At 37.0% G+C, this 17,697-nt stretch overlaps 1 protein-coding gene across 2 annotated transcripts in view; it reads left to right on the forward strand.

The window, feature by feature from the left end:
- Window positions 1–17,697, forward strand: part of VAV3 (vav guanine nucleotide exchange factor 3) — a 171,563-nt gene that overhangs the window by 21,963 nt on the left and 131,903 nt on the right. For both annotated transcript variants that reach the window (XM_040610281.1, XM_040610282.1), the window contains exon 2: window positions 10,229–10,345. In XM_040610281.1, the coding sequence (XP_040466215.1) occupies window positions 10,229–10,345 (117 nt within the window). The remainder of the gene's footprint in view (window positions 1–10,228; window positions 10,346–17,697) is intronic.

Genomic DNA, 17,697 nt, shown 5'->3' on the forward strand with positions numbered 1-17,697 from the left:
TCTTGGAAATAACAGACTTAATACATGATCTCCTGTTAAGAAATAGAAGAGCACAGGGGTTATTTTGGTTAGGTTCCACTTTAATAGACATTGACTAATCCTATGAAGATTTCCTGCCTGCCCCCTGTTGTGTTGAATTTCCATGCAGGATTCAGTGTTGACAGCTTTTGAGACTTGGAAAAGTCTTAGAAGAGAACAAGCCAGTACATGCTAACTTGAAAAGTGACCTTAAAAAAATCCATACTGTAGATCTTCATGAAGGGGTTACACAGTTGAGATCCAGGTCTGGCCTTGCAAGGCCTGTGTCTGGGGCACTAGGGCCACAGTTTATTCACAAAGGAGATCCAGTTCAGATGATGAGATCAATAGTGCTTATTTCTAGGGGTGGGGTAGAAATAGTGAAAGGGATTGTGTTTCTGTAGTGGAACTGAAATAAAATGTGGATCCTTCAGGTGAATTCTGTATCTGTAGCCTATATGAAAGTCTTTTGCTATACCTTCATAAGGGTCCTTACACCCCAAAATTAATTTCCCTTGCACAGGTATAGGCAAAGTAAGATGCCTTCTTGCTTGTGTTATTATACCAACACTAGAGACTTGTAAAAAACAAGCTCAGTCACGAATAAAAGATACTAAGACAGAGTGGAAGCAGCAATTTAGTGTGCCAAGCTAACAATGTGAAACAAATGTGTTAGGTGTTCTCTTTAACACCAATGTGAAGATCTGTGTTTCATACTCTAGCTGTAAGGTTTTTTATGGTTTGAGTGTGGATGTGATTTTTATTTTTTCTCTGGTTATGAAAACAGAGTGCTAATTCGATGCTTTCCATTTATATTGCTGTTTCAACATATCAGATAGGGTGTTCCTGTCGTGTCATCCCCCCCCCCCCCCCCCCCCCCCCAAGTTTAAATACATTAGATAAGTGTAGGTTTTGAGGTTTCTGTGTCTATAAAACAGTTTCATACCCCTGCTAATATTTCACCAACTAAATTGAAATGTGAGTGGTTAGAAACCCTATGCTAGGACCAATGACAAAACATCAAGTAGAAAATTAGTATCCTTTACAGTTCTGACTCTTACAAAAGCAGTATTCCATGTCACAACTGTGAATATAATTTACAGCACAGTGACTACTGTCTTACTTTAAATGACAGTTTCATAAATAGCTTAGCCTGAAGCATTTTAACATAAAAATGTTAACACATACTTTTCTTGTGTTTGGCTTTTATTTAATGTTTTCCCATAATGTAATCATTAGCTAGTCAAGTCTCTTTTTACTTCAGTGGCCTTTCCTCCAGGATCTTTCTCTCTGGTGGCCTATTTCGATTTTCTTTCCCAACTTTTTTTCCACTGTGTGCTTGTTCCTTTTCCTTTGGTGTTCTTTTTATTTCCTTGCTGCTGTCTTCCTCCTATTCTTGTTCTCCTCCAGGACTGTTTTCCAAGTTCCCTTTTGGAAACACTGAGGTCCTTAGCGAAAAACATTTTAGGGATGCAACTTTGGGATGTAAGACAGATAAAGCTAGCCATTTGAAAAGGTAACTAAGAACAGGAACCCCATAGCTAATCTTGGTCTCCTTTGTGTACTTAATACTATGTTCCAATTGCTGTTCTTTTTGAAGAGATGCTGCAGAATAAACTTGTTGAGTCTTGCTAGTAGAGAACAAAGGGCTACCCAAAAAACTGCCCTTTGCAACAGGATGCTGTCCTGAGCTCCTACCCATGCCTCTTGCCATTTACACTTGGGGAATTCCTGTAGCTGGGGCTCTATGATATAAAAATTCCCATCTGTTTAGTGACTGTGCTTTGCTGAAGCTGTCTTTTATTTTTTGTCTTGCAGTAGGTAAAGTCCTTGCTGCTTCAGGCAGCCTAGTGACTCCTGTTCTGATGCACATGGTAGGACATGGAAGGTGTTTGCTGAATGTATTTCAGTGACCATTGACTAGAAGTTGCCAGTTTCATGGCTTGTAGGAGTGCTTTGACTTAAGGGACAAAGAGAATTTAAGTGTTTCTTTGCCCTCACTGGCTTAACCAATGCTATAGTGTCAGCATAGCCAAGGAGAGAGTCAGCAATGCATAACAAGCCCTGAGCTTCCCCCCCCACCCCACCTTCTGTTCACTCCATATCAGTACTAATCAAAACTGAGCATTCTTTGTGTTTTCTCAGCTTTTTTTCAAGTTTCAGTTTCCATTTGCTTCCTTTGAAGGACAGAGAAGAGCAAATGTACATAAACAAACCTTTCATACTCAAGCCAAAATGCAATAGGCACAATTGAATAGTAGTCAGGAATTTTAAGAAGAGCTTTTCCATGAATATTTAATTACTACATTAACTGAGCAAATAAAGAACATGCTATTAATAGTCATACTGTTAGCAGTGGTTCAAAGGAATTTAATATGTTTAATAGTTCGTGCAGCATCCTATGCGTTGTGTAGGCCTTCAAATAATGCCCACAGTGTTGCAGATCTCCCTAGCTACTCCTTACTTCTCTGAATTAAGGAATGCCTGTTGTTCTTTGCATAGCATATTTCTTAGCAAAATTCTTCACAGTTATGTAATGGTACCGGTCTTGCATATTTTGTTACCCAAAACCGGTTCTTAAAGAGACTATACAAAGAACTAAGGGTATAGGCTGTAAGCTGCTGAGACACTAATAATAAGCCTGCCTCTTCCAGAGCTCAGTGTGCTGTCTCCTCCATCTTTATTAATGTATCTGCTTTTTAATCTTTTGGAAAGCAAGGATTATGAGGTATTTAATATTTGGCTGTTTACTTCTGCTTTGGAAATATTGGTCATCTGAATAATGGAGATCATTTGCAGAACAGGAGGCCAAATGCAGAACCTAAAACTGAATTCCTTTGCTATGAGTGATGTGTTCTTCCTGTGTGCATTAGTTTATTTTTAAAATGTAATTTGCAATTTAGTACGTTTTATCTAAGAGTGAGAAGAAGAATAATACTTGCTTGTGGTGTTGTGACACTTGAAACCAAAAAATCTCTAGACAGCCTTGTAGCTTTCATTTGCTTACTGAAGACAGGAGTACTCATCCTCTTGCTTTGACTTGGTCTTTAATTTCTTCGTCACCCTTTTGCATTGCCTACCCTCAGTAAGACTCTGGATTTAAAGATCCTTACAAGAAAGTTGTCACGCATAGAAACATTAAAACTTCCATTCTTGACTCTGATATTGCTCTTTTCCCTCTTGCTGGCTTAGGAAAAGACAGTAATAGATGTTGAATTAAGACTTCATCAGCGGGTCAGTACTTCACTCACTTAGAAATCCTTACAGCTATTTTTTACTGCATGTAGTGATAATTACTCCTGTTGGCAGAGCAGAACTAATCTAATCTGCTTTGGCTGCTGAAATCTGTGAAGGAGCCAGGAATGATTTCTGTGTTGAATTGTTAACCCTGAATGTAGAATTCTGCCAGTACTACAGTGGGCCTTTGCTTTGTCTGAGTACCTAGTAATCTGTTGTTAATGAACTTAGGTACATTTAAAAAAAAAAAAGTGTCATCTAATAGCAGTATAACATGCTCTTATCTCAGTAACTCTGCTTTTGGGATTAGTCTGGCAAAGATGGCATGTGTCAGGGAACCATCCAGGCTGGCCTATGGAAAGAAGCCCTTGATATGAGCAGCTGTTTCTGAAAGTACCTGATTTTCTTCCATCTCCTATTGGATGTGGCTGAAAAAATGTAATGTTTCTTGTGTGCACACATTATGTAGGAGCTGATGAAACCCTTGGGCATGTATTTCTAGTTACTGTTGCTTTTTTATGTACATAGGTTCAAGGTACAATTTTTGTCTTGCTGCTTCATAGCTTCATTATGGTCACAGTATCTTGACTTTGTGGCTAGAAGGTGCTGTTTGGTCACAAGACGGAGTTTTGGGATCTGTCTCTCAGATTTGGACTTAGTAGGATTCCAACAGTGTTAGTATGGAATTTAGGTTACTCCTGTCAACACAGTTACAACAAATACTAAAACAAGCAAGAAGGGAAAAATCTGTAACCTTCAGGGCATTAACCAACTCTTTAAAGGAAGGAAACTTTGAGGAGACAAGTTCTTCTGTTTCTGTGCTTTCTTTCACTGAAACAACTTGCACATATCAATCTTGGTGACAGAATGTAGAAAAGCGATTCTACCAGTTAAATCCATTATAACAACTGTCACATTTCTCCTCATGCTTAAGAGGTATTACTGCATTATTTTCCTTTTTACGTATATTCTCAGGAACAGAGTGGAAATCAAATCAAGATATTCCCAACTAATCTGTTCTCATCAGCCTCCCAGAAATGGGCAGGAGAGGTCAGGAGCCCATGTTTTGCAGTAAGTACTGAGGTGTAGGAAGCGCACATAAGTGTTACGGCAACGATCTGTTCCTCTTCTATTCTTCTGCCTCCAGTTCTTGTGTAATTCTGCTTTTCTAAGACCATAAATGACTAATAGAAAAATCTATCTTCACAACCCTGTATGCACCTCCTTGCATGTAATATCAGTATTTCACAAATTAAAAAAAGAAAGTGATTGTGCCTTCTGAGATGTGTGAATTGAAGCAAAATTTGCTCATCTGATTACTTTTATATACTTATTTCGAATGTCTGGCTTTTGCTCAACTATTTTTGTCATAAAATGCTTGCAGTTACATAAAATCTCACCATTTTTTTTTTATGCCTATAAGATTTTAAAGACTAGACAAAGGTGAATAGCTTCAGCTGTGTAGTTTATAAAGTGGTGCCATTTGGAGGAGGAAGAGGAGGAGAAAGTTTCTGGACTTTGCCTAATTGACATGCCTTATTTCTCCCAGAGGAGGCAAAGTGGACTTAGTGGACAGTTGGCTAAACAGAGTCCTTCTTTTTCTATGTTTTTACTCTTTTATTATAGCTTTTACATGATGGTGGCTAGGAGTGACTGGCCTCAGTTCTTGTGCAGTTATTGGGGAACCCCCTGAAATCTATGCAGGGCCGTGAATGTGACATGCAAAAAAGCCTGGAAACTGTGGTGATGAAGGAATGGGTATGCAATGTCAGCAAAAGTGAATCACACTGGAAAAATACAACCTTCCCTGACATAGTGACAGTGATCTATTGTTTTTAATACCCCTTTATAGCCTATTCAGACTGTCTCAGATGCTTGGGCTTCAGTATGTTCTCTGGTTTGTCCTAAATGCCCTATGCACATCTGTTCATCCAGATACAAATATTAAGAAAACCATGAGTTACCCAAGCTTCCTTCCTTGCTTGTGACTAAATCACTATAATGAAAAGGAGGTGGAAGTTGAAACAAATAGAAATAGCTGTTTTTTTCCCCACTATTGGTAATTAAAATAAAAGAAGAAAGCTGAATGTGGATTAGATCTCTATGTTTCCTTAGTACTCATCATTTCTTAGCCTTTCAGTTTTCACTTGCCTGACTGATGTTGCTCTGTTAGAATTTCATATAAATGTCTCATGGCAAAATTTGATCTTCAGAGCTCTTTGTGTGGGTCTCTTAACACCCTTAGGAGTGCTTTTAGTACAAAAGATAAATCTAGATACTGAATATTATGGTCTGTATCAAATAGAACTGTATTCCATTGAAGTACTTCAGTGCTGAAATGTATTTCATAAGATAGTATGAATAGAGGATATATGAAATTGAGTTTTGGGGTTTTTTTCTTTTTGCATTTCATCTTTCACTTCATTAGAGGCCTGGTTAGTTAAATCCCTCTTCCCTGTGGGCAGTTATAGTCCTGCCTGTGCTTTTTGCGTCTAATCAGTCATTTCTATTCAGTACCCTTTTGTAAAATATTTCTACACATTTCTGTCAGCACACATAACCATGTACTGTGTTTAAAAAGCCTCAAATAAATGTTTCTTTGTGTCTGAAGTAGCAAATGTTATGGTGGAAAGCAGCATGCTTTTTCAATGGAACTTAGTGTACTTTGGTTTGCCCACTCTATTCCAATTTAAGCTCAGACAAATGCAGTACCAATTATATAAACCATACCTGCTTTTTTAGGTGGTAGATTTTTTTTCCCCCAAACTTACTTTTCATTTCAGTCAATGCTGTGTTTGTGCCTCTTACAAAATTAAAGTCAGCGCAGAACGGACCAGAGGGCACTAAAACTCTAATCTGTTCCATAAAAGCACAGTGGTTTATGACAAGAGTTGTACCATTTCAGCAGCTCTGACAATGACATTAAATTGGTTTGTAGTAGTGTAACAGCTTAGTGTAAAGCTGTGAAACATTAGGGTGCTTCAGAAATATTAGGGTGCTTCAGAAGTGATAATCTATAGACGTTAATATTGAAAATAGGTGTTGGGATTTTGAATCCCAGCGGGTTGTGATTTTTGCCAGTCTCTGTCTGGGTGCTGTGTGTGCTCTCCTCTCATGGTATACCTGGAGATGAGCGAGGTACAAGCCCTATTTTCTACGAGTGTAAACTTTTTTTCAGACTCGTGTCTTACACTACCCTACTGCAATATTTTTACTGATATGTGTATTGAAAATTCTGGACTGCTGTCTCCTAATACAGCCATGCAATTAACAAAAAAAAAAAAAAAAAAAGGGCAGCATTAACTTTTTCAAGAGTACATTTTAAAGTTATATTATCTTTTAATGAAGAGAAACTGGTTCTTGTACTGAAAGATATTTTCTGTGGAGGAGACTTTTTGAGATCAGACCAAGTGAGAAATGTCTAGCTCTCCTTGCATCTCTAAGAGAACTGGGTACCCAACTGCTCTTTATGCCTTTAATGGTCTCCCTTGTGGTGTGCCAAAGTATAATGTTTTTCTTTGAAAAAGAAACACAATAATTTAGTAGGTTTCCAAATATCCTGAGGACTATACTTACTAATGAGAGACTGCAGACTGATGGTGCCTTTTTCTTACTGCCAGTGAGGAGGGTTGCCTTTTATAGAACTTCCTAGTTTTAGGTATATGCTCTTTTTTAATTTGGAGGTTTCTTTTACTAATTTGTACTTCTTCATACAATAACTACAGAGATAAAAATCTTTGTTTTCATTGAGGAAAATTGTTTCTTTAGATGATTGCAATATAAAGTTTTGGAAATATTTCTGAAAGTTTTCTGGGTAATATAAACAAATAGCATTTCCAAAATATGAATAGCATATAATGCGGTTCTTTTTTTTAAAGTTTTGCCTCATACATTTTATTGCAAAATGAGTGCGTATAAATATGCACACATTTTTTGTTTTATCCTTGTAGCTACTGTGGTTAGCTTAATAGTTTAGTAATAAGCCTTTTGTTTTCACTTAAGAGAAAATCGATGGATACTGAATCATGAAATGCCCATCTGAACTCTCTACATCTTTGAACGAGCAGGGGGGTCAGACTGTTTATCAGGAGGCCTGTTCTGCTAAGGGCACTGTTTGGTGCTTACTCACTGATGATGTCCCATCTCAAGTGCAGGCGGATTTGACAAATGCTTAGTCTGTGGTTTCTAGAGCCTACAAGAAATGTAACTTTTGTGTTGTCATATGGTTATTGATTATTAGATTATAATTATGTCAAGCCTGTTTAACATGTGATGCACGTTAAATGCACTTTACCATAATGAATCGGTGAGTATTTAAAAAAAAAAAAAGTGGAGGTGAGTGGTTAGATTGTTGTTTGGTCTCTATGTTAGAATATTCCAAAGAATTTATTACTTACCATGTAGATACTTTAACATTTCCTTTTAAACATGTGGGCTAAAAGAAACTTAATTTCTTGTAATACACTCTCCCATCTATTTGCATATAATTCACAGTAATGGTAATTTAAACAGAAAAGACTGATGTCACAAAATTCCCTCCAGATTTGAAGTAACCGCTAAATCTTGTTGAAAAAATGCTGACAGCTTTATTTTTTATTGTAGGAGACCTCTGTTAAGAGTAATCAGAGAAATTTTGCAGAATGGGAAGGGCATTTTGTGCATAACTACTGATACATTAAATGGTTCTTTTAGCTATACTAAGTAGTTAAATGCGACTCACTAGAAGACTCTCTAGCAAATCTAAGCCAGATTTTAGGCTGTGATAGCTCCCTAACTTCTTTCTGTTTTTAGAGGCAAACAACTTAATGCAGCTGTAAGCTTTCTTGGCGCTGGCAGACTTCAGCACTAACTAATCTAAATTCCAAACATAGGTTTTAAAAAGGCAGCTGAATTTTCCAGGGACGAAAAAAATTGTCAGTGGTTGTAAGAATTTCAGTGTAAGAAAGTAAATCTGTATTCAAGTTGATCAGTATTCTACATTGGACAAACCTAGAGGCTTTTGAGGCTTTTAAGAAAAATAATAAAAAACTTGGGAGGAAAAATATATCAGAAAACAGTAATCCTTTTGTATGTGCCATCTTGTTTTTAAAGCTGTGGACTTCCAAACCAGTTCATCTTCTGGTTCTTCCTGGCAGCATCTTGGTGGAAGAAGCACATAGATTTTATGCCTTTTAGTCTTCTAACCATGTAATTTTGACTTGCAAACTATAATGTTTGCAAAATCAGAGAAGCTTGTGGTATCGACTAAGCAAGCTAGGCTCATTTTCAAATTTCACTAGGCACAAAAGCAGTCTGGCATCAATGCAGTCTTGTCCTTGAGCAGCCCAGTACATAGTCCAGCAGTGGCTGCTCCATGTGAGCTGGGAGCACGTGCAGACAGGGCTGTGTGGAGGGGAAGGAAGGGTGGAGGCTACAGCTCCACCTGGTACATCGGTGGCATCTTACAGTTGATGTGGCAGTTGGTCGTAGATGCCTTCCTGGAAGCTTCAGCTTCTGCAGGTTTTGCTTTTGTGATGTTTTGCAATGAGTTTGTTGGCTGTTGTCTTGATGTCCCAAACTATTTACTAGAGTTGTCAGCTCTTGAAGCTTCTTTTGTTGAATTGGTGCTCTCACACATGTAACCTTGTAAATCTGACCTACCAGGTGCTCTGCCTTTTCTGTGTCTAGCTGGTTAGTTCTGTGTCAGATATGAAGTAGGGCTCCCTGCTGCACTGGTGTTTTGTTGTCTCATGCTGAAGGTATAGCAGGGAGATACTTTACCTGAGTGAGCAGTTTGGGTATTTATTACTTTGCACTCAGGAAAGGTATGGCTGTGATACTCAGTATTAATATAAAAACATGCTGCTTTTATAAACAACATTAAGTTGGAACATAGAAATTTTGTCATCTGTCCTAGTGTAAATGATCCTCATTCTTATGAATACACTACAACATGGAGAACTCTAAGAACTCAGTTTTAATATGGAGTTGCTGTATCGGTGCTTTTAAAATGCATGTTCAGAGCACAGTTCTGGGTCATTTGAAATACTGTTGCTTAAAGATACCGTATTTTCTTTTGAACCATACTGCATAGTGGTTCATAATGCTCCACAACAGCATCTTTATGGAGCTAATGTCCTCGTAAGGTATTAGTACCTTATGGTGCTAATTATTATCAAGAATGGACATTGCACTTTTTAGATATCCCTCTTTAGTTACTGCAGTGCTGTGGATAGTTACTGTGCAGTGCTATGGATAGATGTCTTTTGTACTAGTAAGGTCTTACAAAAAAGTAGTCTACAGGAAAATGCATTAAAAGCCTTATAAGGACAGCATTGTGGCAGAAGCTCTATTCTTTTCCAGGCTCAGATGATCATTGATGCATGTGGGTAACTTCAAGGGAAATAGACTGACTGAGTACAGAAATGGTGGTTTGAAGATCTTAAGTCTCCACTAGATGAATTGTAAATGACTTCTCAATTGCAATTTTCATCTGCCCCTGTGTTCCTGATGGAGAATATGTATTCATAATGTCTTTAGTGTGTTAAAACAGTGCACATGTGTTCATTAAACATTAAACCTAGACTTTTATTTTAACAGCTGAAGACAATGTATGCATGAAGAATAACTTTCTCATTGTTAATATAATTTTATTAAGGTAACTTTGTTTTGTTCTATCATGTCTGTAGAGAACTGAAAAGTAAGTCTGTATGTAGACTGTATCTAGTAGGGTATTGTCATTTCTCTTGTTTACATAAAAAGAGAGAAAATAGTCTGTTCATAAAGTGTCTGCTCAGAATATGGTTAATCCTTTTGAGTCTGAAGGGAACTTTTACGGCTGTATTAGAACCAGTGGAAGATCACAGCATAGTGGAAGTGTTTACTTACAAAAAACTGTATTGGTGAATTTTGTAATGTATTTGTGACCAAAGTGAACACACAACTTGCTAATTGGCACACCTGATGCTTAGTATTTTTGTTTTCTTTCCTCTAGTTTCTTTGCTTGAAGAATATAAGGACATTTCTTTCGGCATGTTGTGAAATATTTGGGATGAAGAAAAGTGAACTTTTTGAAGCATTTGATTTGTTTGATGTGAGAGATTTTGGAAAGGTAAGGATCCTTTTATTTGTATCCTGAGTAACACCTGTGTTCTGCTGCTTGAGTATAGAGGACTTTTATGGTAGATGTGCTGTAGAAGTTGTGACTGATGGATGAGCATTCATTAGTGAAAAAACAGTGGGAAAGAATTAAGAAAGCAGAAGAATTAGATGTACACTGGAAGGGTTAATAAAGGGCAGAGAAAAATCCTGGTAGGAGAGTTCTGAAAGTGTGAGAAGCATAGATAAATTAAAAAAAAAAAAAAAAAGAGATTGAAAGTTACTGAATTAAAGGTAAATGAAATGTGTGAAGATGACAAACTGTGTGAGTGCTGTCTGGTGAAATCACTTTTGACATAAATAGTCTGGAATTGGAAACCCTGGGCCTATACATGGTAAGGCAGCATGACACAGAGCATGTTTCTTTAGTCTAGAGTACTTGAAATTCACCCATGTATCTGCCCTTGTAAATTTTTGTCAATTATTTTTTAAATCTGTTGTTTTTTCTAACCTCCTGTAAAGCTCAGGGAAGCTATGGTGGGTTAGTGTGACTATTCTGATTTACACAGCCTGAAGTATATTCTGTAAGTCTATGATTAGTTATTCTATATGTAAAAGCTTTTTCCAGTCTATTGTTCACAACCTCCTACGTATCTGTTTGATCTGTCATTGCTAGCATATGTTCAGTTCAGCTTCAGTTTCTGCTTCTGAGTCATAGGGTACCATTACCCTGATTTCACAGGAAAAGGTCTAAAAATTACCTGAAGTAGCACCAAAACCAGTTATTTATGCAAATGTAGTATATTTCAAGCATTATTCCTTTTTTTTTAAAGACATCATAATTTTAATACCTAACTTTATCCACTTCTCTTTTTATAAGTAGACACAGAGGTAATGTAAGAGTGTGCAAGTGAAACAGGGCTGCAGCGCGACTGAGAATTTGAAATGGTTCAGTGATTACTGTTGACCAAAATATCTAATTATTATTCTAAATCTTTTGTCTTGTTTAAAGTGCTTTGAGTATAACTTAGATAAACCTGGTAATTCCACTTACCCTTTAATTATGCTGAACATCTTTTGTCCTCATAAATCATATTTAAGGCAAAGCTTTTGTGAAATATATTTTTCTTTTACAAGTTTACTCTATTTATTATTAAAAATGAAATTTCTTTTTGATTGTGCAAGTAGAAGAGGAATTAAAATTGTTGGTGTGTTTTTTTTCTTTTTAATATGTTAGCAATGTCTTATTTAATAAACTGGGTATGCTTGCTTCAAATCTTTAATACCTATGCCTAACACACAGAATTTTTTAATATTGTATGTTTGGCTTAATTGCTGAGGTTTTCATATTTTGTGTCACATAAACATAACCAGCCTGTTTTTTTAATACAGTCCAGTTTTGAAGAAGTATTTTGCAGTGCAAATTATTATTGCTGCATCATTGAGTAGCCAGTAAACAAGTTCTAAATTAAGGCTGAATGTAACCCAACAAGTATGTTTCTGGCACTCTTTACATTCCGTTAAAATTACAGTTATTTTAGAATATGAATTTATATAAGTAGAATAATTGGTTAATGCTCCCCACTCCCCCATCCATCATATTTAGTATTTCTCTTCCCAAAGTAAAATTGGATGCAGATACATGGATCTTTTTTACTATGTTCGTTACCACAGTATAGCACAAATAGACTAATTATTCCTGGTACTGGTATTTGGTATTTCAGTTTTAGTGATGGCAATACTGCTTACAATCACTGGTTTCTTTAGTCTTGGCATATTTATGCCCTTTGCCACCTTTCTTGGAAAGTTACCAGATAAAAATGCAGTGACAAATTTGAAAGACACTGGTGTGTGGGATTCTTTAATAAGGGGAACTATGTGCGTGTTAACAGCTGCTTGTGCAGAGGTGGAGATGCTAAATTGAACAAGCCCGTGCAATCCTGGCAATAGCTGTGTCAAGCACGCTTTTTTTTTAGGTGCGTAGTGGCTCTGCTGTTCAGCTGTTTCCATTGCGTGCTTCTGTGGAAGCTTGCCACGCACAAGTGGAGGTTGCAGTATGCTGTATTTAGACAGTATATTTTGATCTGTATTTTTTACTAACCTCTGCAAGTGAGTGTGTGTAATCGGCTTCCTAAAGCAGTTGGTGAACTCGAGGCCATTAAGAAAGCAGAGGGGAAAATTACAACTGTATTAAAATGTATAGCTAACCTTATGCTGAGTTATTTCAGTAGTTTTAAGTGTATTGTTTGTATGGTTAACTGAGAGTATCTGTTAAGTGCATGGATTTCAATTACATATCTGATAACCTACTTATTACTTTGGAAATTCTGATTGCTTGTAGCAGTGTGAGAATTAAAAAAGCTTATATTTTTCAAGTTGTTCTTTGCTTTTCAGCTTTTCTCTTCATTATTTTTTTCCTATGAATAAGAACTCCAATACAGTCCTAAATCTCCAGCCTTCTTGAACTGAACTTGTATATATGCAAATGGCCAAAAACAGTGCCGCAGCTTTTTCCTGCCACTACAACCAAGTCATTCTGCCATTTCTAAAAGAAGTCTTTGAACTGCCCTCCTTAAATGCATACAAAATATGAATGATATTAAAATGAGTATAGATGCAAACAAAAAGGATAATGTGGTTTAGAAATGCTCTGTTTTCCAAACTGTTGACCAAATAGGTGATGGAATTAGTGTGTGCAATATCTCAGCCTCTAACACATTTGAATGTACTGGAAGATGTCTTGTAATGTCAGAAGTTGGCAAGTACTTGTTACTGGTGAGGTGTAAATAAACTGTAGCCAAGGTGACTCCATAAGCCTTATATGTCCAGTACTTTTAAATGCTTCAGTTGAATTTATACAGAAATGGTTATTGAATTTTTTGTCTCACAGTGGAATGTTCTGCTTAATATGACAGATTTCAATGACTATTTAAGCATGCTAGTGGAGGGAACAGCAGAAACATGTCAACTGTAAATGAAGAATGTGCCTTCAAGGAAGTAAGATAGAAGGGAAAAATCAGATGAGAGACGTGGTGATGGAAATGGCAATTTTTTGGAAATATTCTGATGTTTTTGAACTCCTTAAAGAAAATTACAACAAAACCCTGTACATGGTACAAGTTGCAGCTGTACACTGTCTATATAGTCACAAGACTTTTAACAGCTTTGTGAAATACTGATTACAAAATGTTTAAAGTAATGGTGAAACTTGCATTTAATAGCTGGGGGTAAATGAGCTGTTTTCAGATGCTTTGACATAGTTCAAGTCAAGTTTTCATACGTTTTGTGCTCCAGTTCGCAGAGACTCTTTGATCTCTCAGTGATTAGAGAAAAAGAGGGGTGTATGTGGCATGGATGGGAATCAGAGGTGAGGCTGAATAGCAACATGTAAATAAAGAACAGGGAAGCAAGTAACCCTGTGAGTATGTTTTTAATGGGTACGTTGTATATGAATATTAATATCAGCTTTTACAGGATTTTCTTCTGTTTCAGATATAATGGCACAGATTTTCTTATTTTTACACTGACTGCTTGAAAAAAGAGGGACTCCATTATATAGAGATAGGAAGGTTTTTAAATCATGCTTTCTAAAATGACTTAAAACTTGATTTTCCTTGAGTTCTGCAGTATTCAACCATCCCCACTCATTCACCTTTCTATCAGTAAATTTTATTGTTGCTGCATTGAGTTCCTGACGGAGCATGAAATGCCCTCCCACGCACACGGGGTGCCAGACAGTGTTTTCATTATGAATTCCATGCTGGAGAGTCATTTTTCATTACCGCAGGGTTGTCAGGTTCTTCCTTTCTACCTGTGTGCCAGAATCAACAAATAATGTTGATACTTGTTCTTTCAGCTCTGTAAGCCCTGCACACTCTTCAAACAGCAGTCTTTGCTGTTTGGTACTCTGCAAAAAAATGTTGCTGTCCCTATTCTCTGAAAGAAGTTTACAACTAATGTGTTGCAGAAATATATGGAAATCTGAGGTCTAATTTCAGTGCCCGTTGATATCAGTAGATGCTCCCTGGCCTCAGAGAGTTGTGTTTGGGGTGCTGTGGGGGAAAATGGTGTCCAGATATTGTCAGGAAAAGAGCTTTGTGTACTCTGCTTTTAAATATTCTAAGCAATGTATAACTGAGCACGGAGTGTTTTTTATAACATAACTAATCTAATATGAACATAGCCATAGACCCCCGAGTAGGGATCCTGTAATAGATGTCTAGAAGTAACATACAATATTCAATCATGACTTTAAAAAAACAAACAAGGGGATCAAATATCAACTGCTACCAATCAAACAAGTATCTAATTGTTTAAAAGCATATAAAGTCTAGTGTAGCTAACTCTCCAGTGACACTTAAAAGGCTAGTTTGTGTAAAAGCAAGCAACTGCTGTGAAAATACTGAGTACATACTCTAAGGTCATGTAGTTTGTGATCATTTTGGTCTTTCTCTTAGTGCAAAGGAAATCTGGGCTATGATGCAGCAGAAAGTCACGCTGAAGTTGAGGATCGTGGTGTGTTAGTATTCCCTCAGGTTTAACAGATTCCAGGAAGATTGCGCAGATGTGCATGAGATACACCAAAATCAACACAACAAAGAACAACAGTTATTATAAAGACTTATATACTTTTCCAGGAAGAGGGAGGAGGAAAAATGTTTAGGCAATTTTCAGTAAAACTGAAGCAGTTGAGTTAACCTCAGTTGTTTCATGTTTTATTTGGTGAATTTAATGTGAGTGAGGTAATAGAACAAAATATGAGCACTTTCACTAATATATTCATGTTAAAACTGCAGAACATTGGGGGATCATGCCAAGACATTAAAAATGGAGAAAGAGAAATGAAATGGTAAAAACAAGACTGTCATTAGAAACAGAGCTCTGTATCTTCATTCTGTGAGCTTTTTTAGTGGTAGGAACTAAAAAAAACCCAAAACCTAGCCATTTGCTCAAGAAACTAGCTGTACAATTGCTTTTAGAAGTAGCATATTAATGTTTGCCAGTGTTCCAGTGAGATGGACTGCTTTGAGATGAATGATGCTTGAACTCCTTCAAGGCATACCTGTGAATATGGGAGAATGAAGAAACAGAAGATATGGACAGGTTTCAGCTTCCTTCTCCATGGAAATGCTTTGGACAAAATGAGCGTGAAAACACTAGCCTGTTGCAAAATTGTTGAAATGCTGGGCAGATATGAAAGACCTTATTTGTTAGATATTATTTGTGATTGTATAGAGTTACATAAAGATCAAACACTCAGTAACTTCCCAAAAAGCCTCCTCTGAATCGTAACAAAAAATGCCTTCCAAGTACAAAGAGTGTAAATCATAGTTTTGGGCAAAGTGATGAGGTAGGTGAACAAGTGAGGTGAGTAATGGTATAGCTCAGCAAACACCTTTCTGAAAAGTCCTTGAAAATTTATAGAAATAGGTTGCCATAGTGTCACATTGGAAAGCATTGCAAATGGTAGATAAATTTAGTGTATTTATCTGCAATAAGTTGTTGCAGTAATCATCATCAAGGAGTCTGTACAAATGGCTAGGCATATAGCTTCAAAAAATCTAAAACCGTTAGCATGAACTTACAGCTCCTACAAGAGCTTGTATATTTAAGCCTGAATATTTCAGGGTTATGGTCTTGAATGTTCTTGTGACAGAATACTAGTGGACTGTCGCCATGCTGCTCTTTCCTAATGAAACTTTGTGAATTTCTTAAAGATTTGTCATAACTTTTCAAGTTATGTTTGCTTCCCGTAGGTGAAAATGGTAATAATCCTTGGTTTTGACCATGTCACAAAGTATTGAATGTACCACAAGTATTTGATCACTAATGAAAAATTCTCAATCAGGGTGTGCTTTGGATGTTTTGTAAGTATTGGAAGACTTTTAGTCCTTAAATAATGTAGGCTGTGTTGGGTTTTTCAGCAAAGGTGAAGATTTGGAAAGTCAAGGTTAATAAAAAACTGCTAATATGAGAGAATCAAACTGAGTTTCTGAGCACATTTCTCTATTGCTAAGATGATTGTGTCCAATTGTTAGGTGTATCCGATTCGTGTATCCTGGAGACACTGAACTTCATAGCGTTGAATTCCGGTAGCATGTATTTATCTTTGAGGTGGAAGAAGTTTTGGAGGAAGAGGACAGTTGGAGCTTGAGTAGGTTTAACAGGGCTTAAGACTTATGTCTTCTCACATGTCTGTCTGTAGAAATATTTTTAAACCTTGTTTTTAAATAAGGAATTAATTCCCTGCAATACTTGCAATACAAGCATTTCAGTAACCAAAAGGTGATTGTGAAACTGATGACTAAACCGAGAACTCCCTGAATTTACAAATGTTGGTCAACGTAACATAAACATAAGCTATAAATAAAGCCAGAAGGCAATAAATGAGTGACTTGCAGATGAAGTCCATATGAACTTTGAATAGTTTTGTGTGTATATCTTTTTCTGTGATAGTGAAATTGTTCACCTTTAAGAAGGGCAGGAAACATGGGTTTTTGTTTGTGGTGTTCCCCTTTTTTGCAAAGCCTGGAGGCTTCCAAAGAGGAAGAGCGTGACAGTTTTCCTTTAGTACAGTGAATAGATGGAAGAGGGAGGGAAAGAGGAGAAGTTAAAGTACCATTTGTGTAAGCTACTCCATGCTCTCTTGTGCTTGCACTCAAGCTAATTTCTAAGACAATCCCTCTCCTGCTTTGACCTAGATTCCCCTGCTTGCTGCCTGGGTTCTATGCTTGTTCTTCTGTCTGTCTGCTCTGGGATTTAGAAATTCAAATGACATAGGCATATAATTACAATGACTCTACAAGCAAATGGTATATGGCTATTGCAGTTGCCTGGGCCTGTTGGTCATTTTGGTATTTCCAGTTAGCACATGAAATGGGCTTGACATCAGCCTAAAAAGCTTGTTGCAAATTGTGTTTGAATTTCACATCTCGTTAAGGTGCGAGATTGTTTTTTTTCCATGGAATTTATAAAGGCATGGTTCTTGATTTTTGGACCAATGCTCTTCTTTTTTTGTCATCAGTGGCGCAAATTAAGTATTCAAGTCAGAGATTGAAGTAGGACACAGTTGTAGAACTAGAGGATTTACTGTTTTTACTGACTTAATGATCCTCTGCCTCTTTTGAGTTGGGGGACCTTTGCCTTCTGTTCCTGTTCCTGATGTCTGCTTGTAGTTATTAGATTCTGCATTAAAAAAATGCCACTGCCATGTGACAAAGGACATTTTCGGGGTTTTTTTGTTTTGTTTTTGTTTGTTCATGTGTCCCCCCCATCCCCCGCACCCCCCCCCCCCCCCCTTTGTTTTTATTCCTGTTAATTCCATTTTATATTTTGGGACTGAGAGTGACTGATGAAGGAAAGAAA

The sequence above is a fragment of the Falco naumanni genome, chromosome 11 (assembly GCF_017639655.2).
Source record: "Falco naumanni isolate bFalNau1 chromosome 11, bFalNau1.pat, whole genome shotgun sequence".
Taxonomy (NCBI): domain Eukaryota; kingdom Metazoa; phylum Chordata; class Aves; order Falconiformes; family Falconidae; genus Falco; species Falco naumanni.